Source organism: Mesoplodon mirus, assembly GCF_964341445.2.
Source record: "Mesoplodon mirus genome assembly, chromosome: 11".
In the NCBI taxonomy this organism is placed as follows: Eukaryota; Metazoa; Chordata; class Mammalia; order Artiodactyla; family Ziphiidae; genus Mesoplodon; species Mesoplodon mirus.
Window position 1 is genome coordinate 90,847,246 of NC_138987.1, and position 23,001 is coordinate 90,870,246.

Consider the following 23,001-nt stretch of genomic DNA (forward strand, 5'->3'; position numbering starts at 1 on the left):
GGGTTGCCATGACAAACTACCTTAGGCTGGGTGGATGAAACAGAAATTTATTCCTCATAGTTCTGGAAGCTAGGACATCCAAGAATCAGGTGCTGGCAAGGTAGGTTTCATTATGAGGCTTCTCTTGGTTTGTAGATGGTCACCGTCTTACTGTGTGCTCAGATGATTTCTTCTTTGTGTGTAAATGGTGGGGTTGGGGAGAAGAGAAAGCAACGTCTCTAGTGTCTCTTCTTATGAGGGCACTAATTTCATCATGAGGGCCCTATCCTCATGACCTCATCTAACCCTAACCACTTCCCAGAGACCCCATCTCCAAATATACCATCACACTGGAGCTTGGACTTCAACATATGAATTTGGGAAGGTGGGGTATACCTTCATTCCATAACATGTACCACATCTTCTTGGAAGAGCACAAGCTGTATTCTGGCTTTAGAGTCTGTAACAATGTCAACAGGGGATAAGCACTTGTTGCTTGCTTTCGGATGAGGTTGGACATTAGAATCAGATGAGATAGCTGACTAGACTACAGGACAAGTCAGGAGAAACAATGTGACCTGTGTTGTTGACATAAGAGTTTCCATCTACGGCCAGTGAAAGGTCCAATGGGACTGGGCAATGGCCGGTTACTTTTCAGGTAAATGCAAAGGGAGAAGAAAGGATTTAGAGCAAGGTATTTAGTGATGTTCTGTATTAGTTCCCTAGGGCCGTCATGACAAAATGCCACAAACTGGGTGGCTTAACACAGGGGTCCCCAACCCCCGGGCCACGGACCGGTACCAGACTACGGCCTGCTAGGTAAGTCTCCAGGAAACTGGACTGAAACACAAATGAAAACAGCTACAGTGACTTCCCTAGTGGTGCAATGTTAAGAATCTGCCTGCCAATGCAGGGGACACAGGTTCGATCTCTGGTCTGGAAAGATCCCACATGCCGCAGAGCAGCTAAGCCCGTGAGCCACAACTCCTGAGGCCGTATGCCACAACTACTGAAGCCCTCATGCCTAGAACCCATGTTCCACAACAAGAGAAGGCACTGCAATGAGAAACCCACGCATTGCAGCGAAGAGTAGCCCCCGCTCCCCGCAACTAGGGAAAGCCCATGCACAGCAATGAAGACATAACACAGCCAAAAAAAGAATAAATAAATAAATAAATAGTTAAGGTTAAAAAAAAAAAAAGCTACAAATGGGAGGTACTACCAGAAATCAAATATCATCTCCTATGAACTATGTGGCAAGTGATATAGTTTTATTTTAACCTATGCAGCCACATCTCCAAACAAAGGTAGTGAGGGCTTCCCTAGCATCCTGATCAAACACAAAGTATAGAAATTAATGGCAAAATGAACAATACGTGCTATATCTTATGGGATCTCAGATTCCAAGCTCTAAATTCTGGCTCTTTGAAATGTTCTCAACATGAGACAATAGAAATGAGAAATTGAATCTAATCCCCGGGTCCCAAACCTCCTTAAGAAAAGATGTATATTTTCATCAGAAGGATAATCAATCTTTCCAACAGATTTGAAATCAGATACAGAGTGAAAAAGGAATTTATTCAGTGAATTCAAATTAGCAACTCGTGTAGCTTCATGTACGACTGTTACTGGTAATACATGTAAATCCAGACAGTTTCAATTTGCATGATGCTTATAAATAATATAATTTCTCAATATGAGTGTGATCTTTCCATGTCAGTGTCAAAATGAATACAAGTATTAAGCATTAATAGAAACAGAACAAATAACTGTCTGATACTGGATTTAGCTAGCCCAATTGATTCAGCCATCTCTATACCCTCTTGGGGTCCCATTAGAGCAAGAACCATTTTTTTTTCTTAAGCCTCCATTAATTATCAAGTTCAGGAAAATTTGAGGGCTGCCATGTGAAAGGTTTGCCATTCACCCTGAAGTCAGGTATGAAAGCACAATGGGTCTTTGAAAATAGATGGGGTTACTCTGACACTGAACCTGAGGATGTGCAGTTGGGTGGAGTCGGAGGTTGGCAATTTCTGGGAGGCTGTCAAATGAAAAAGGAAGTGAGTCAGACCACTAAGTCACTGCTTAAGCAAATGTTAGTCCAAAACCTACAATCTGAGCCTGTGATTTAAAACAGACTTCTGGAGAGTAATTTGTATTTTCTCACCAGAGCAGAGATACAATATCAGGACTTGGCACCAAATAAATTACATATTTGACCAATGATTTTCTAAGAACAAAGGGATATGAAAAAATATCTTTAAAATAAATAAAAATTACTAAACATGTCTTCCAGTCATGGTGTGCTAGCTGATTTTATGAGTCAACTTGGCTACTCATAGCGCCAAGTTGCTTGGTCAAACATCAGTCTAGATGTTGGATGAAGGTACTTTTTTAGCTGTAATTAACATTTAAATCAGTAGACTTGAGAAAGCAGATTACCTTCCATAATGTAAGTGGACCTCATCCACTCAGTTGAAGGCCTTAAAAGATTGAGGTCTCCTGAGGAAGAAGGAATTCTACTTCCAGATTGCCTTTGGACTTGAGTGGCAACATCAGCTTGTCCCTGGGTACCCTATAGATTTCAGACTTGCCAGCTGCCACAATTGTGTGAGCCAATTCCTTCAAATAAATCTCTCCATCTATCTATCTATCATCTATCTATCTATCTATCATCAGCTTCTATCTTCTATTGTATTATCATATATAGGATCTTCATATTATAAAATATAATTATATAATTATCATATAATATAATTATATAATAATATAATTAACATATATTATATACATGTGTGTATATATATGTATAAATGTGTGTGTGTATATATATATATAATGTGTATGTCTCCTATTGGTTCTGTTTCTCTAGAGAACCCTGACTAATATGTAAGAATTATAAAGCTTCGATGTAATCTTGTCCCCAATTTAGTCCAGTGTCTCTCCATGGAATACCACTGTCTTGGGACAATTCTTTGTTGTGTGGGACTGTCCCACTCATTTCAGAACACTTAACATTGCTGTCCCTTTCCCCATTAAATACTACTCCCAAGCCATTAAGATGACCACACACCCCCAAACTCCCCCTAGGGCACTGCCTGGTACAGGCCCAGCTGAGAACCACTCTGTGTTCAACTTACCCATTCTAGAGATGAAGAAACTGAGGTGATGAGAAACTGTTTTTTTCCTATATTAATTAGTGGCAAAACAGTAATGAGGATCCAGGTTTTTGGACTCTTAGTTTGGTACATTCCTATCTGCATTATAAATCCTATGAAATAAGCTTGAATGTGTTCATTTATACCTTGAATATATAGAAGCCCTCAGCATATTGTAAACTGAATATTTAGTCATAAAATTGACCATTCAACTTTTCACATTTTTGAAGCAACTGAAGCTCAAATCTAATCACTTATTGCTTGGTCCTCTCTTTGGGTATAATGCTCTCGGTCTCTGGTTTATCCACATGGTACCAATAAGAACTGTCCTGTTCTTCCATAATTCTGCCCTCCCAGGCTGCGGACAGCATGAGTAGACATCATTACCCATGCCAGCCAATCAGAATCCTCCCCTGTTATTTTTTAAACTACGAACAAGAAAGACAGTCAATGACTCCTTTTGGCAACCATAGGTGTGATACTCCGAGGCTGATTGTGGTCGCATTTTCTACTATGAGAAAGAGGTTTGTTTGCAGCCAAAGAAAGTGAGGCCAAGACAAAGAGAGAAGTAGAAATGAGAAATAAAAAGAGGGGGTCTCTTCAGGGGTGTGGCCCCTGATTCCAGCCATTCCTGAGACTGAGCTGCTTCCCTACTCTCCTCCTGGTTTAGCTATTCAACCTTTCCTTTGATTATATGAGATAACTTAGTTATCCTTTGAACAAATTCCCTTCTTCTTTGGTCTAAACTAGTTTGAATTGTATTTCTATCATTCACAACTGAAAAAAAAAATTTCTTTTTACCAGAAAATGATTCACTGAATTTATTTTTATAACGATGCAATTCAGAAGCACAGTAATAGTTATACTGGGGTTTGATGACATGAACTGGGAGTATTCCTAATCCTTCCAGAAAAGGCAGTGACCCTGGCTGTTCCACCAAGGTCATATCATCTGGTAGGAATTAAGAGACTGTGGCTTCAACGAGATTGAAAGTGTAATTACAATATAATTTTCGTCATCATTATCAGAATTATCTAGATATTTATTTTCTTCTGAGTTTAGGCTTGTTTTCTTATAAAAAGTGTCCTCCTTTCATTGGTATACTCTTCTGAAATTCCATCCTCACCATAGATCTCCATTTCAAATTGAGTTTCCATTCTTCGAGCTATAGCATTTGGTGTAGCATTTATAATTTCTCATGCACCTGCGTACAATGGATGACTGAGTCAGGCTTTATGTGGCATTTCTCATGACACAGGTGATAGTTTGGGGGCTTTGTATTTGATAATGTATAAGATTCTTCTCATCCTTAAATTCCCTGTTAGAATGAATATCCATACCAGGATTCCTGCTGATTCTTGCAGAACAAGGCTGTCCTTGGCTGATGTGAGGAAAGAAGAAATGAATATGGATAATGAGGAGAAAGCAGCTACATTCTACCACCTGGTGTCTCACAGGAAAAGCAGCTAAGGGGCTTTTAAAAAAATGACATAATTTAGAAAAGTCAATTTATCTTTCCCTTCTCCCTGGTCTCCCTGAAACTCGCTGGAAGCCTGAAGAACGGGAGGTTATCCAGACTATGTTCTGAGCTGTGAAATGTGTGGGAAGAAAACCGGAGGACCAGTTGTGTCCCTCACGCTACTGAGATCCTAGACCCTTTTCCATCTACTCTGACACATGTTCTTAGAATCAAAGAAATATGTGTGCTTCAGAAAAAGATGTTGCCAATTTTGTTCTTCTTTTACACAAAGCATGTGTAACTCTCTTTCTCCAATTTCTCCCAGAAAAGAAAGCAAAACATCACAAAGACACGTGCAGTAGAATGCCAAGAGTCCTGCAGCAAAAGAGACGCCAGGCTCTTATATGCTCAGGAGACAAAGGGGTCCAATTCATCCACCATCCACCCTTACTGTGTCCTAATTGGCATGAGAAACACACTAAAAATCCCCTGAAAGAGAAATTGTTCTGGATCTCAATCCTCAGCTTGCTTTTCCCCTGCACTTTCCATCCCCCTGGTTTTCGATGTTACCATTGAAGACTTCTCCTGTTACCATGTTTGTTCACCCCAGCACCCCCAGTACCTGCATCTCTTTTCTTCTTTCTTTCATTTGTGCCACCCAAACCCTGACCTCCTAACTAAGGGTTGACATCCTGGCTCTGAACCAGCACATTAGGTACCCCCAAGCCCAGTTACCATCCTGTCCATTATGAACCACACCACCAGCACTGCCTAGTGAGCAGGGAAATGACACTGGTACAAAGCTGCCAATTCCCCTGCCTACAGAGGGTCGGAAAAACTTTATTCACTCACCTCAAATTGAAGAGAAAATTTATAGTCAGAGTCTTTGGCCATATCCTTGATGTAGGCATCAAAGTCATCCAGTTGCACCGGGCTTTGTCAAATACAAAGAAAGGTATGTTTAAAAAATCCTGTTGATAGGTGTCATATAGCGTTTAACACCATACTTCTCAAACATGAACAATTTTCTTCTTACTTCTCAGAGGTTAGCACTCTTTTTTTTTGGTTAAAGTTACCAGTCACTAATATATTATAATTAAAAAGAGAGCCCTATATATTAAACTTCCTTGAGGATAGGAGAAACCTCTAGATTTTTAATGGGCTTTTACTTTAGCAGTAAAATATTACATATACACACACTCATACACTTACAGGTATATGTGTTGTTTCTGGAAAATTCCAGTTTATGGGAAAGAACAGAGGGTTAGTCTGAAGACCTGTTTGAATTATGGTTTTCCTTTATTTACCTAACTCTTCTGAGATTCAACATGCTCACCTATGAAAAATCATAGTGATACCTACATCACAAGGTTGACACACAGTATGTTACAGATTACAGAAACATGTAAGTTTAAACAGCTTTACAAGTGTAAGGAATTGTGCTGCACTGTCTTCCCAGAGCAAAAGCAGGGTCCTGGCAGGAAACATTTCTCCAGGGAGCTCTCAGAGCACGCTCTCTCCCTCTCTCTCTCTCTCTCTCTCTCTCTCTCTCTGAGTTGTGTTCAGAGCCTTGCATAGCAAAATGGTTCAGAAGGACAATCAAGTAACACATCTGAGTTTATGTTTCTGCATCAATAGCAGAAATGCTCACATTCTTCCTTGTTTTTTTTTGTTTGTTTTTGTTTTTTGTTTTGCGGTACGCAGGCCTCTCACTGTTGTGGCCTCTCCTGTTGCAGAGCACAGGCTCCGGACGCACAAGCTCAGCGGCCATGGCTCACGGGCCCAGCCACTCCGCAGCATGTGGGATCTTCCCGGACTGGGGCACGAACCCGTGTCCCCTGCATCGGCAGGCGGATTCTCAACCACTGCGCCACCAGGGAAGCCCTTGTTTTTTGTTTATTGTTTAAATAAGAATTCAGTTTTATTTCCTGTAGTTTTCTCTAGATGCTTATCTCTTCTAGAGCCTACCTGTGCCAACCTGTGCCCTGAGCTTCTTCAGGATGCCACACTGTCACCTAACCCAAGCCTTTCCACCTTGACAGTGTCCACAGAGTTGACCTTTCCCTTCGTCTTGCTGCAAATTACTCAGCCTATATCATCTATCTGTGGTCTTAGGCCCTATTAGCATATACAAAGTATGTAATAGATATTTGTTCAAAGTTGTCGATTAGCTAATCTGATAGATTAATTTATGTTAAGATTTTATTTGACTTTTAAGGGCATTATACCTCCCAGATAATACATTCAAATTTTAATGGTTTTACTTAATAATGATAACATGAATGACTCGTACCCTTAAAACACCCTAAATATTCTTGTGAATTATCTTGCTCGGTTGATGGTTAAGGTAGACATGGACAACATTAGCCCCACACTCCAGATGGAACTCCAGAGAGAGCCCAGGCTGAGACAGTCAAATGAGTAGTTCAAGATCTCAGGGCTACTAAGCTGGAGAACCCTGGGTAGAACCAGGGAGAAGGACTCCTGGTTAAAAGCTTTTTCATTCAACTTTGCCACCCTTCTGAAAGAAACAGCTAAACGGGGGCAGGGTGGGGTGATCCTTCCCTGCTGTCTTAGCAGTGCATTGACCTTAAAGTTGGACTTAATGATTCTGGTTCTCATCTCATTAAGAGGAAAATGGGATTAGAAAACGGGGGTTAGAAAAAGCAAAAGCAGGATGGAGAAGGGAAAGAGAGTCAGAGGAAGGACCCAGGAAGTAGAAGAATGAACATCAGGGAGAGGAGGAGAATGGTAAGGAGAAGAGAAAGAAAACTGGGAAGGAGCAGAGATCAATCAGTGGGACAAAGGTTTAGAGGGAGAGGAGGTGAGGAAAGGAAGGGAATGAAGGTAAGGGGCGAGGGGCACTGAGAGCCAAGGAGCACGGTGGTGGCAGTGGGGGGGCATTTGGAGTGAAAGAGAAAAGGTAAAGAGAAAGTAAACGGAAAGATGGGAGGGGACCCTCAGAAATGGCTTGTAGAAGCTTATCCACTGCTTGATATCCAGATCCACTGCCATTTCTCCATCGTGTGTCTACTTTACAGACAAAGCTTACTATTCTCTACTTTTATCAATAACAATACACTAGAAATTGGAAAAAAAAAAAAGGTTTGTAGAGAAGGAAGGAGGATGAGAAGGAAAATGAGAAGAGGGAAGGAGGAAGCTGGTTTGACTCGAGGTTTTGGCTTGTGGGCAGGTTCCACCATGTCTACGCTCCATTCAAGCTTTGGTCCACATCCTGCTTCTCCTTCTCTCTGCTTGGGTCTTGGGCCCCCTTTTGGTCCCAAGACCCTGTCCTCTAACTGCTCTAGTCTATGCCTCTGTACTTCACTTAACAACCCAACTAATAATTTTGGGCAAGAAAGTCTTTCTGTTTCTGTCAAATCATTCCTTTGGGCTGACAGCACCTCTCCTCTGCTTTGGCTGGTCTTGTCTCTCCTGCATCACTTGATATATGCCAATAGAATCCGTACTGATTTGAAATAGATTTAGGAAAAAATTATTCTGTCATCTATACGTGTCAAAATATTATATGTCACTCAAAGCTGAAGAGAAATATTTTGCATCAATTTTTCTCTTGTGTTATGTATTCCATTAGCACAGATATCATAAATCTGGCTGGGACCCCTAATTGCCTCCTTAATGGATTCACCAATATTCTATCCCAGGCAAGTATCAAGAATGAACTCTATTTATAGGAATGGTCCACTCTTTATATGAAGAGTTTTTAACTAAAGGCCTGGAGGTGATACTCTAATTAGGCTTTTGAAATCAACCGATTGTTCATTTTCACCCATCAGAATTATAACTCTTATGACTTGACAGTTCAGTAGATAAGTGAAACCACAGGCTAGCTAAAGTAATTATCCTTTTCTGTTTATTATAAAGATTTCCTGAGACAGCATTTATCCAAGTATTTGTTACGACATCAAATAGAGTAAAAGCCTTTCCCTGCAATAAGCACAAAATTTGAAGATACAAAATGTCAAAGGTTTTTGTACTACTTTGATGTAGCTAAATATTAGATTCCTTATAGATTTAGAATAGTAGACTTCCTTCTGTAAGACTTATAATTCCTATCAACCCATTCTTTTTCAGATTTCACGTGGTGAGAATTTTCCTTATTCCTGACATGGTTTCTGTTGGTACACTTTCTTGGTGGTTACTGCTATCCATATGTGTAAACACACCTACGCATAATAGCTTAGCTATTTTAATATGCATTTGCCTCTTTCTTAAGCATCCCTTCTATTTAAAGACAGCAATCTTTTCAGTTTGGAAAGTGAAGATCATTATAAAGAATATTTTTAAATGAAATAGTAAGAAAAACTTACTTAGTCAATTTCCTCTTTTTTAAACCATTTTTACTCCTGTGAATTAAGAAAAGAAAGGCAAATTTATCTGGGCAAAAGAACTGATTAACATAATGATTAAACTTGAAGAACTTTAAATAATTACATCAGGCACTGCTATTTTACTTAATTTTTATTAAACATACCTCAGGTTTGTTTAATTACTTCCCCTTAAATGAGAAGATAGTGATGAAAATTCCAGATTCATGTTTTAAAACTCTGTTAGATTTCTGGGGCATACCTACACTTTATGTTTTCGATTTGCCAAAAAACTGAATTCTAGAAATATAATTTCTTACTCCTGGTGATTAAGTTGCTGAAGTGCTTTGTAAATATATAGAAGTACTTCCTGTCTAAATACTCCAGATTCTACAGGCAAAAGGAAAGAATTGGGGAATAAGGTGAGAACTGGTGGAGGGAGGATGGACATAATGGTTTTTAAATTAAGGAATAAAGTAACCTTTTCGGACATTTTCATTGGGAATGTGAATTTGTACTATCAGTGTTATCATGCATTCTATTATGGCATTGTTCTTATTCAGTTTTGAACTAGTTTTTCAGCTCTCTGAAGAACTATACCTATTACCTGCTTGTTCTTAATTCATTGCTAGTTTGCAAGCTCAGACACATGTAATACTAATGTATGTTTCAGTTTATTATATTTTTAGGGTTTTTATTAAAAGGGGAATTGTTTTCTACCAACACATAAGATAACTGACCTAAGTTAGCTAATGCTAAGATAGTATCTGCTGAAGGGCTTCATTATTGTGTTTAGATTGTCTTATATAAATGATATTGATACATGATTGAGTGTGACAATTTTTATAAGTAATTTTCAAAGGTCTTGAAATATTGATGGAAGCACCCAGACTTTCAGAAAATAAACAATCGATAGTAAATAGCCAGGTGTGATCTGAGTACTCTTATATGCCAAAATATTTATTTATATTGAAAATTAGGAATGCTTGGGTACCCGCATTTCTGGAAAGCCTTTAGCAGAATGAAGCACTACTTCCTCTGGGCTTTCATAGCACTTGGTTCATGAGTATTTCTTACATGGTCTGACCATCAGCTGTATATGTGCTCCTTGCTAGAGTGTCCTTTGTCCCCCAGAGTTGAGCACAGTTCATGGAACACTAGCAGGTGGCCAATAAATGCTTATTTAACTGAATTGAAACAGAACATCTTTGTTATGTCATCCTCACAATTTTTTCTAATGATGAAATTAAGGATTTGATATTAGACTTGGGCTCCTGAGGGATCCCACTGGGGAAATGGCACTTGTGGGTGTAGAGGAAGTAATGCAGCAAAGGAAATATCCATAAAGGCAAGTGGTGTTTCTGGTTTTCCTTTTCTAGTTTCAGATAGTTTTTATTTCTTCTCAATTCTGAGTGAAGATGATACATTTTAATAGTTCTTGTCCTATTTTTTCTCCCTCATCCTCTCTTGGTTTTCCATACTTGGGATTGAGAGGTAATAGACATTCTAGTTTTACTTCACCTCTCCCTCATCCCCCCAAAAGACCACTGTCATGGTATACCTCTTGAATAATTCTTTTATACTGCTCTTGTGAGGCTAATTTAGTTAACGTTAGGAATCCTACATTTACTTCGCATAGTAGGAGCCCATTACTTTAGTGTTTGATGAAAACAGAATGTTAGCGTAATAAGGAACAGTTCTGATAATGTTAGGAGGCTGCCAACATATTTTGCGATTCAGAGTGAAATTTAAAAAAGAAAAACACAAAACCTTTCCAAATCCAAACAGACTTTAAGGGAAACTGGGAAGAAACAAATATATGTGGTAGGGTGACACTGAATAAATTCAGTGCTGAAATATTAAGTCGCTACTATTCCACAGCTATGTGGAAACCTGATTCACGGAAGAGAGGCAGTATTTTTTTCTTTCAGTCTCATTCACTGATTGAATGAACCTTAAATATAATATGAAATTCTACCACATGTTTTGTATGACCTCTTCTCTTAAGTGTATTTCTTCATGAATTGTGTACAACTTTCATTGTTCTGATTAGATTTTGCTGAATTCCTGAAGATTCCAAAGGGTTCTTGTATCTTAAGGCTGTGGTACAAGACAGGACTGAATTATGAGACTCCACAGCAACACTGATAGAATTTTCCTGCGTTTTCAATTGCTGTGCTGATCCTAAGACTCAAATCAAGGGAAAATTCACTTTTAAACATGTAAGTTCAGGTTTTGCTAGCAATTTTCACTTTAGCACTTTATGGAAAGAGCTCGTGTGTGTGCATGCCACAGTGACCATTTTGGGTGATGTTGAAGACATCATCTTATCATTGTGAAAGATTTTCTGAATAACTGATAAATAACACCCATCCGACATACAGTATATATGCATGCAGGATGATGTGCTTCTTTTACTTTTCCTCTTTCACTTATACTAGATAAGGTTCAAAACCCTAATGACATCAAGAAGTTAAGATGCATTCTTTATAAGTTCATCATGGTTATGACCATCTTGGAAAGCCTACCAGAATGAAATTCATTCCAAAGAGGAATACAAGGCAATGGCAGAGACATGGGGTTCACAATGGTTAAAAACAAACAAAAACTAAAACCAAAAACCATAAAATCAAAAACTTTAAATGACCACAAATTCCTAAGCATTACTTACTCTTTCATGAGCTAAACGAAAATCATCCCCACACCTTAAAAAAGGTCTTTAGAGTTATGTCATTCTCTGAATTGAACATACAACAACAAGAGTAAAGCTGAGCAGTTTAAACTAAATATTGCATCATGCTTAAACTGCCAACTGCTGAGGATTTAGAACAGACAGATGAATGTGTGAATAGAGCACGAGGTGCCCATGATAGCAAAAAATGAGAGTAACAACACTGAATCCAGATAGAGCTTGTCCAATTGAGATGGTTTTCTTTGAACAGGAAATACAATCTGAGATCAATAAAGTCAGAAAACCTGGCAGAATACAATCTTGGGACTAAGCCAATGGGGCACGTAGGCTCCACACAGGTTTTGCCACCACCTGGGAAAAGGTTTGAGCAACCTATGAGGGAGAGAGTCTCTGGATTTCCACACAACCATCAGAGGCATCAGGTGGATTTTAGACAATCAACAGGAACATGTCTTTCCAAGAAGTTGATAGTTTAGAGACAAAGCCGGGCAGTGTTAAGAAAGGAGAGTGTGGCTCTGTTTCTTGGGGTGGTTGTTAACAGGTGGGTGAAATATGAAGACAAACACATCTAGAGGAGGATTTTAAAAGCCTATATAGCAAATGAAAGCAGAGGAGAATTCCCACAACTTATTAGATGTAGAGAAAAGTAGCGAAGAGTAGGGAATTCGGGTGAATTTGTGAGAGCACTGAGTTGGACTTGAAGAATCAGGGACCATGAATTTTACCTCTTTTATTTCTGGCAGAGCACAAGTCTAGGGCTGAAAACAGTTTATGTTTGGTATCTTTTCATTGGTTAACATGTGTGTAGTTTATGAAGAGTGTAGAAAGCCTGGGGCTCTATGTTTTGCCTTCTCTTCTCACCTGGAGATAACCATTTTCAGCTTCAGGACCATTCTTCTTAAAACTACTGCAGGGTTTTTTTCCCCCCCAACTTAGGTCTCATGTTATTTGATCAGTACTATAAATAGCAGACCTTGAAGGAGTTGCTAGAATTCCAAAATATGTGTTCATCAGGGGGGCCTATTAAGAAAGACATACAAACAAGTATAGGCCTGCCTGATATAAGCTTAAAACAAACTATGGAAAATGAGAAAGTCAGAGAATTAAGTAGGGAAAGGAATATAACATTATATGCATCTTTCTTTTGTCTTAATTGAAATCTGTGGAGAGTACGCTAACGGTATTGGCTACAAGTATTCTAATGATAGGTAGAATACTTGAGGATGATCAGTAGATGTTAAGTTCAAAGGAAATGTATATTTTGAAAGTCAAGATGGAATTTATGTGTATCATGTGATGTTAAATACTTAAAATATTTGTTGACCATGGGGAAGTCCTATACTGGAGAATTGTTATTAAGAATCAACTTAGAATAATGGTGAAGGGGTCCTCATCATCCAGTACATTCTCCTGAATTTATTGCTTATACATCAGTGCCTACCATATTTCAAAATTTTTTCACCTAGCTCTCTTTTAAAGAAAATACAGATTGTGGTATTAACAATCTCCACTGTGAGAAAGTTCTTTTTTATTCTTTTCCCACTGCAACTCAAATTCTAACTTTGCCCACTGTATTTATTCTGTCTCGGAGAAGCCAAAGAATGTTTGATCAATTGTCTTTTTGAATAGCTAACTCTCCGGATTGCTTTAAATCTTGAACTCCGCCCCCAACCCTGCATGAACTTTTTCTCCCCCAGTCCATGAACTACTTTTATTGCTTTTATCTGAGTCCTTCTCAAGTTGTCCAGGTTTCTGGATCTGTCTGTACATAATTTAGTACCTAAACACCATGGATTAACACTTAAGGACAATGATTTTTTTTTTCCTCTGGGAAACTGCTACCTTTTAAATTATGGCTCAGGAAAAGAAACAGCCCTTCTAGATACTTTAGTCTCAGAATTGAAAATCTTTGAGATTTGATTATTAAAATGATTTAAAAGTCAAGAAAATAAGAATTTAAAGGAGGCTGCTTTTTAGAGAGGAAAGAATAGATTTCAGAGACACTTGGGTTTAGAACCTGAATTTTCTATATAGTCATATGATGTTAAGATAGTCTCCTTATACCTCTATTTCCACATCTGTAAAATGGTGCTGATAATACTCTCTGCAGAGGTGTGTGGACAACTAAATGAGAGGATTATACAAAGAGGCTTGCACACAGTCAGTTGTTTAATATTCACTGAGTGAGCATTATTATAAAAACATGAAGGCCCCAAATACATAGTATTCTAGGTTTCTCTATCTGATTGCATTTTTTCCTTCTTGGAAATAGGGAGTTAATCAATGGAAATGATGAGAAAAATGAAAGGCATCTTTTATAAAGATGAGAGGCCATGGACTGACTCAATGAAGAAACAAATAACTTAGCAATAAATGGAAGAAAAGTTTGCCAAGAACATCACAAGAAGGACATTCAATTGGGAAAACATTATAGTTAGCATCTTGGTACCATTAGCTGCTTTAACCCATTTCAATACATAGTTAATAATTTTACATGCTTCAAATACATAAAATCATTAAAAAAGATTTTCCCTTTGGTTTACTTCTTGAAAGCTAACTTTTAAAGACTTTGTAAACAGTAAAAAAAAAAAAATCACTTACCAAGGATTAATATAAAATGCCAAAAGATAATCAGTCCAAAGACATGAGGGTAGCAGGGTTAAGAAAGCAAATATACTCCTACGCCTGTGAGCATTAATAGATAACAGATGTAAAGATGAAAAAGTGGCAAGAGTTAGTAATACAAACTGTGAACAGAGTTCAGTAAATTACCTACCGGGATCAATTAAAATGACAAGCACGTTAATTACAATTAAATATTCCATTCTCTGAAATTTAAACGTGAGGACTTAAGTGCTATAATATTGTCAAAATCAGTTTTATTCACATCTTATTGTAATCAGACATATTTCTTTCAACTTGGTTTGTGTCAATTAGCCTGCTATTAGGCGATTACGTTTTGCATTCAGTTAAATTCGGCTCTGGAATGCCTCGTCAGTTATCTCGAGTCTTATTCTTGGGTATTACCCTTACGATGCTTAAGCCTATTTTAAGAAATCTAACATTTGATAGCTAACAGCAGCTTGTGTATGGAATACAAATGGTTAGTTTGTGTATACTGATTTTGGTAAACAAGCTTTCAGGACACATTCTTATAAAACTGCACTGTTAGGTGTGACTTTCTATATTATTTTAAGTATAAATTAATATATCACTTCCAAAAAATAATCCTTAAAACAGAGGTATGGTATGACACCCACGTATCATTCATTTAAAATAAGTAGCTCATCAGCTGTCTAGTTTCTAATCTTTGTGTGTGTGTGTGTGTGTGTGTGGTACGCGGGCCTCTCACTGTCGTGGCCTCTCCCGTTGCGGAACACAGGATCCGGACGCGCAGGCTCAGTGGCCATGGTTCACGGGCCCAGCCGCTCCGCGGCATGTGGGATCTTCCCGGACCGGGGCACGAACCCGTGTCCCCTGCATCGGCAGGCAGACTCTCAACTACTGCGCCACCAGGGAAGCCCGTAGTTTCTAATCTTATACTCAGTTGAGTGGGAGCAAAATTATTTAGCTTCACATTAACACTAATGCAGACTGTTAATTTAAAATGCCTGGTTTGAATCAAATTTTAGATATTTAGACCACTTGTAAAATAGAACATTTATTAATGCAGATTTTAAAATAGCCTATGGTTGTACCTATAGTTATTCTGAGAATTAGGGGGAAAATGATGTCACCTTGTCACTTTAGTTATTACAGATCTCCGCTGAGATATGTATTCTCAGTTAATGAGAAAATCCCTGCATCGGCAGGCGGACTCTCAACCCTGCATCGGCAGGGGGACTCTCAACCACTGCGCCATCAGGGAAGCCCAGAATTAATCAGATTGAATAGCAAAATTCCATTCTGGTTGAAGTTTTAGTCTAGTACAACATATTGTCTGGTTAAAGAGAATCCTATTTCACCTAGATTTTTCACCTAGAGTGGATCTCAACTAGTGTCCCACTTAGGGAAGTAGAATTTACAGTTTAAATAAGGCCATTCCTCCCTCATTAATTCCGTGGCTAAAATTTCCTGTCTCTACATACTTATTTCTGTCAGAGTAACCACTTTTGGGGAGTTAGGAAAACAGAAAAAAAAATCACTTACTGAGGATTAACATGAAATGTATATATTTAAATGTGCTTTGCATGGTTGCTTGTGAAAGAAACAAACTAGATCACGTAAGCAGTGCTGGCTTCATATTAAGTGGTTAGTTAATCAGCAATTTTGTTGGGTATTAATTGCTCTGTATATTAATTAATATATTAGTATATATGTTAATTCCCATGGATTGCTGTTAGGTATAACGCCAACCAATTCAATCCCTTGACAATGCTTTCTTAATTCTCAGAATACACCCTCCTCCTTAATACTCAATCATAAAGAAACATGAGGCTATGTTTCTCAGGGAACTTTCTTAGCTTTGATATTTACCTGCCTGTAAGTGTAAACGCTGAGAGCCCTGGGCTGTATACTTCGGCTTGATTTTTGAACAGAATGGGTAGCTCATATCCCCAGGCACTGAAATGTGAGTTTTAAATAGAGATGCTGCTCTGTCCCCCACTGCTTCCCTGGAGTCTCCCCTCCTGTCTTCAACCACACTTGTTCCATGAGGCTCCTGTATTATTAATCCTTCTTCAGCCCAGTTGTGGGCAACTTGTACAATTGCATCACTCCTTTGTGTAATATAGTGAATCCACAGCAGACTACCTCATTTTCTCTCCTTCTTACCTGAATTAAACTTATATATACTAATATGCTCTGTGAAGAAGATGTCACCTTGAAGTCCACTATCACCGAAATTATGAAAGGATAATCAGGCAAAACCATCTATTGACCAAAGATAGCACAGTCAAGTTGAGAGCACACATAGCATAGGTAAGCCATCTAGAGACTTGTTCTGAAACAATACTCACCAGTTGTATGGAAGCTTTCCATCCCGCTCTAAGGATGCAAAATTGACAAAAGTTCCTGCTCCACACTCCCTGTTGGAAAGGAAGCACAAGATCAAGGTTAGTGTTTAACAGAGCACTCTTTACCTTGACATGAAAGAGAGTCTTTAATGGCTAATCATCACAGCATTAAATTTTAAAAAAGCTAATATAAGTTGCATGTATTCCTCTTTCCAATACAATGCAATATAGAAAAATAAAACAATTTTTCACAAGGGTGCACACACCCAAATCAAGTTATTTGAAGCCAGAAGGATTCAGTTCACAACGCTTACCAAAGGGCGCTCGTGATCCTAACATAAATCGTTGAACTATGTGGGGTAGAATATTTTTTACAAAGCCTTCAATAGTAAGGTATAGAAACTCTCTTAGATAGACTAAGGGTTTTCCATTTTTAGCAAATATTTTTTGTTTTTATAGCATTTTGATTTCCTCTCTGTAATGATAGTGGATCAAACTGGATTGTTTTCTTCCTTCAAAATTTTCCCCTCATGTTGTGATGCCCATACTATTCAACACTTGAGAGGAAAAGAGTGATATGTACTGAAATAGATTGGCTTTTGCAGAGTCAGTAGAAAATACTGTTAGTTTTTTTTTCCCAGAAGTGGAGTAAAAAGGTCAGTATAATTCTCATGCTTTCTTCACCTTTTGTTTAATATCATGCATAAATAACTCAGCTCACTGGGGTGCATACATCTCATATTTTCCCTCTATATGAAATTGATGGACTTATTCAGAATTGAAGCAGAGATTTTGACAGTGGCATAATGTGCTAATTACTTCAGTTATCTGCCTGTTCTAACTTGAGTGTTCTAAGGATAACTTTCTTCCTTGAAAAATACACTAACAGGGACTTCCCTGCTGGCGCAGTGGTTAAGAATCCGCCTGCCAATGCAGGGGACATGGGTTAGACCCCTGGTCCGGGAAGATCCCACATGCCACGGAGCAACTAAGCCCGTGCACCACAACTACTGAACCTGCGCTCTACAGCCTGCGAGCCACAACTACTGAAGCCCGTGCGCCTAGAGCCTGTGCTCCGCAACAAAAGAAGCCACCGCAGTGAGAAGCCCGTGCACCGCAACAAAGAGTAGCCCCTGCTCGCCGTAACTAGAGAAAGCACAGCAACGAAGACCCAAAGCAGCCAAATATAAATAAATAAACAAATAAATAAATAAATAAATATATTAAAAAAGAAAACTACGCTAACATTTCATTATTTTGTGTTGCATGTATTATAAATTAGTTAGCATCAAGTAATTTTCCTATGTCAGTTTCCTGTATATGGCATTTATTTTACTCTCTAACTCAAGGGTTCGTAATCTGGGGTCCGAGGATAGAATTTAGGGCTCTATGAACGTATGTGGAAAATAAAAGCACAACTTTATTTTCACAACTTGTAACTGAAATTTAACAATTATTTCAATTATTAAAGTAGGCAACAAGCCCCAATAACATCATCAGCACTTGTGAGATTTGCTAATAGAAACTGAAGATATTTTTCTATAATAGACCTGCTGCAGATATTGAAATATTGTTCATCGTCATCACTCTGATGAAATTATGAGATTGCTTAGATACTCTACTAAACATTGTTATCTAATGTGTTAATAAAGAAGCATATAACACATTTGTTTTCTGAATACTTTGATTACCATATTTTCATATAATTAATTTCTTTTTTAATCCTATGTGTTTTATTTTATGTACTGAGAAAGAAAGCATTATTCTTGGAAGAAATCTACAGGCTTCTTTAGACTACCAGGGAGAATCATGCACAAAAAATGTTAAGAATCTCTGCTCTAATGACCAGCTGGCTGAAGTAGAATCACTTCTCCTAAATATTTTGCTGTATGCATCGCAAGGATGTTCCTGCAATAATGCCATCATAAATACCACTACTTCTACTTCTGTTACCACTCCCTCCACTATTACTATTATGAGCTAACATTTATTGCATACTTCCTATGACACTATGCTGTTACTGCAGTATTGCTCCTAACCGTCCACTAATGTGGGGTTGTTATCATTGATTGATTGATTGATTGATTGATTTTTGCGGTACGCGGGCCTCTCACTGCTGTGGCCTCTCCCGTTGTGGAGTACAGGCTCCAGACGCGCAGGCTCAGCAGCCATGGCTCATGGGCCCAGCCACTCCATGGCACATGGGATCCTCCCGGACCGGGGCACGAACCCATGTCCCCTGCATCGGCAGGTGGACTTACAACCACTGCGCCACCAGGGAAGCCCCTTACTTTCATCTTTATTATTTCTTGTCTACCTCCTCAACAAGCATACAAGCTCTATGAAGGCAGAGATCTTTGTCTGTTTTTGATGCAGCCATATCCCAAGCATCCAGGGGAGTCTGACACACAGCAGGTATTCATTAATATTTGTTAAATTAATGAATGAAGTTTCAGCGAACTGCACATGGTTGTGTAGGTTGTCCATTAGGATTTGACCTCAAGGAGTGTAATTTCAGAGCTTTATATTCTAGCCTCAGCACCGTACCACCGCCCTCCCTATCCTTCTAAGATTTGTTCAAACACTAGCACTCAAGAAGCTTGATTTTTATATTCAGAACTAATCTCTTTTCTCGACTTTCATGGTATCTCATTTTTATCTTCTTTCTGCTACAGGTCAGTTTATACCTTTAAATATATTTATTCATGTATTTCCAACTAGGTGCTAACTTCCTAGTGGACAGCTTGGATTTCTGATTTTTCTTTGATTGTGCTATCTAAGGCAGTGATTGACTCATTATCAGATGGATAAGTTTATTTATGAATAACTAAATTATAGAAATCTGAGAAAGGACAAGGATGTTAATTGACAATTCAGCAGGCTAGCATCGGGCAAATATAAATTTTATACAAATTTCCCAAACCCAGTAACACTCAACTAGGCAATAGTTTTTTTTTTTTAAGAGAATTGATGGATTGTTTTGATAATATAGAGGATCACAGAAAGTACTTGCAAATGTGCTCTGCTAAGAAGTGCATCAGTGGTCAAAGAAAATAGGGAATCAACAAAATCATAAATCAAAAGACTTTCCTAACTGCAAGCAAAATGAAACTGCCTGCAGCCCTGGGTAGGAATAGAACTAATAGGGGTACTTGAAGGGACCTAATCATAAACTCTAAAAATATTTTTTGCTAAAACAGCTTCAACAGAACTAATGAGGGAAGGGAATTTTTTCTTTCTTGTGGTCTCCATATATATTAACTCCTTTCATTAATTGTACTGAGTAGGCATAGATCTTTCTTTTACTCCAAAATATATTTGCAAGTATCCAAATATAATGAATGAATCCCAATGTATGGGCTACTTAAAATGACGAGATTGATAGTAAGAGGTCTGACTTTGTGTAAACAATCTTTTGCTTTACTATTTCAATGGTAATGTTCTCTAAAATAATATTGAAAAGTCTATTTAGAAAACACAAAATAGAAACTGAAAGCAGACTCACTGCTGTACAATTTAGGTCTGCAAAAGCCACACGTGTATGATAAACAAAAATATTTTAAAGGCTGTGGGTGAAAGATGAGCAAAGCACAACTTACCTAGCCATCTGCAGATGCTTTTTCCTAAGAATGATAAGAGTAATGAGCAGTAATCCAATTAGCAGTGTGCTAAGGATGGCCAGCACGGAGATGACTATCACGTTGGGATTCATCTCTGTAACTAAAGAGAAAAGCCATACATGTTCATTGTAGCTTCCACGACATGGAAACTAACAGGACCGTTCATTGTTTCTCATCTGACCTTAAGACTAACAAACTTATGATGATAATATCAACAGCAACAATGATGTTTCTCCGAGCCAGCAATGACCTCTTCCCGGTCAACTCTTAACGTAGTAAAGTAGATTGACAAATAGTGTTTGGGTGGCTGGAAGAATTGAGTCCATTTCAAAGGCCCATATTCAGGATGTTCTTATCAAAGGAAACTGTGAACTGTAAAGAATGCCTCTGCCATGGTTTGGGTTCACTTGAAAAAAAAATCTAGAAGTCATTATCATGTATTATCACTGTTTAACATTTTCAAAAGCTTAGAGAGGGGCAGGCTCTTATTTTATGCCCATGACTTTAAAGTCAGAAAGCACAGCTGTATATTTCCCTCACAACTAATAATGTATATGAAAAAGGCATTGGCAAGCTGCCATCTGCTGCAGCACTTAACACATTGTTAGCAGTAGGCATTCTGATGATCTGTAACCATATGTTTAGAGGTTTTTCCATCTGCACAACTCAAGAGATTAAACTTATTAATAAGTTGCAGGGTCTTTAAGAACAGGGGTTCCTCTCATATACTAGGTCTTCTATGATCCATCTTCAATGGCACTTACACATTGCCTACTTCACACAGTATCTGGAAGACTAAGATGTTAAAGGTGGGAATGTATATCAAATATTTTTATAAAACTCTTAAAAGTGGACCAGAGAAAAAGGGGAGATGCCATCCTCTGCATTGGTCACAAAGTCACAGAACTGGCTGGCCTGCACAATCTCTAAGGCTTTTGGTATTTTCCACATTCCATTTGGGCCATCTTGGTTCCATTTTATGGGTAGAAGTACTTGAACAGAAAGAACATTAGACTCATGGTCAGAAGAGACTGTTCAAGTTCGCTTGACTATTACCTGCCATTTGGGGAAACTATTTTACCAGTCTCTTCTGGCCTCATTTTCCTCACTTGCAAGTACGTTTAATAATATCACCTGTTTCACTGGATTGCTGTACAGATGACAAAGAACCATGAACATTAAAGTATTTTTAGAAAATGTAAAAGGATGTCAAAATGAGAGACCATTAATATACTTTTCAGGTCTATTTTTGCCCTCACTTCTGAAAAAGCAAAAACTAAAAACAGAAAATAAAAAAGTCTATTCTAGTGGTCACTGGATGTAGTGGCAAAACATATTAATGTTATGTAAATGAAAACGAACCAGTAAAGGCATAATGTGATGGTAAGGGTGGTTTTATTACAGGCAGCTTCAGAGAGGGTCTCAGATTACAGAATTAGACTCAAGCAGGGAAGTAAAACAAATAATGTAACTCAGAAAAAGAATAAGGAAATAGCATTATTCTGGACTTTTCATTAATATCTAATTTCCCCAATTATACTTTCTGCTTGATTGGAAATTTTTCTGCTTTGACCCAGTAATTTAGGTTCACCATTATTTGATCAGTGACGGCTAAAAGTCAAGGCTAGAATAGATGCACCTGACCTGATTAGGGTACTGTGGGTACCACTGAAGAGGATGATGGGGGATGATGAAATTGATGATAACAACTAGCATTTAGACAGCCTGTGCTAGAGCTTTATGTACTTTATTTCTAAGCCTGAAAACAACTCAACAAGGTACATATTATTATTCCAGTTTTACAGATGAAGAAACAAAGGTTCAGAGATAGTAAATATCTTTCCCTAAATCACATAACTAATCAGTGCAGTTAGGGGTTGGAATTAAAGTTTTCCTGAACTCAAAGCTTGGAATTTTTCAATGAAAGCTGAGTTTTTTTTTTTTAAAAAAAGATGGATTATATATATTTAAAAAGAAAACTTAAGGAAAATCTGGAAACATCTAATTTCCAAAGACACCAGAGTCCACTAATGCCTGTAATTACCCATTGTTGAGACGGCTATGAATGTAGGGACACTGGGGCTGTCATGACTAAAGCTGGTGACACTACAGTTGTAGGCAGTGGCAGGAAGGAGGCTGGAGATGGTCACGACATGAGAAGAAACAGAAATCGGTTCCTGGAGATGCAGAAAACAAGATAAATGTTATGTTATCTTCATCTATTTTGGTTTTCAAATTATCAGTATTTTTCATAGTTGAGTAGGTAATGTGTGTGCACAGAGTAAAAAATTTAAAAAACAAAAAAGGAAGCAGTGAAAAATATTTCCTTCTTTCTGTACTTCCCATCTACCCAATTCTCTTCTATGGAAGCAGCCACTGTTGTCAGGTAGGTTATTTTTCTTCCCATCTGTATTTTATGGATGTATAAACATGAAAGAATATAGTTAAAAATGTAAGTGCTAACATAGTTTACACATCATTCTGCTTATTTTTTATCTTGTTTATCAGTATATTTTGGCACTCTTTTCATATTAGCACAAATAAAGCTATTTCATTTTAGGGGTTGCATAGAAATCCAGTGAAAGAACATACTTTATTTAACCAGTCCCCTATTAATAAATGTTTACACATTCTCTGATTTTTTGCTATTATTAACCATGCAACAATGAATATAACTTCACAATTATGGGAACATAGGTATACGTACACACATTCATTTAATATATGTATATATATACACATATGTATTCATACACAAAACCTGTGTGCATGTGTGTGTATGTATGTATGAATATACATACATATACAAC

General features: G+C 38.0%; 1 protein-coding gene across 1 annotated transcript in view; it reads right to left on the reverse strand.

Annotated features, from left to right (window-relative positions):
• Positions 1-23,001, reverse strand: part of PTPRO (protein tyrosine phosphatase receptor type O) — a gene marked incomplete at its 5' end in the record, with an annotated part of 220,150 nt that overhangs the window by 20,782 nt on the left and 176,367 nt on the right. The window contains 6 exons of the mRNA XM_082636129.1: positions 5,449-5,530; positions 8,928-8,963; positions 14,218-14,301; positions 16,575-16,643; positions 20,171-20,291; positions 22,236-22,368. Of these exons, the coding sequence (XP_082492255.1) occupies positions 5,449-5,530; positions 8,928-8,963; positions 14,218-14,301; positions 16,575-16,643; positions 20,171-20,291; positions 22,236-22,368 (525 nt within the window). The remainder of the gene's footprint in view (positions 1-5,448; positions 5,531-8,927; positions 8,964-14,217; positions 14,302-16,574; positions 16,644-20,170; positions 20,292-22,235; positions 22,369-23,001) is intronic.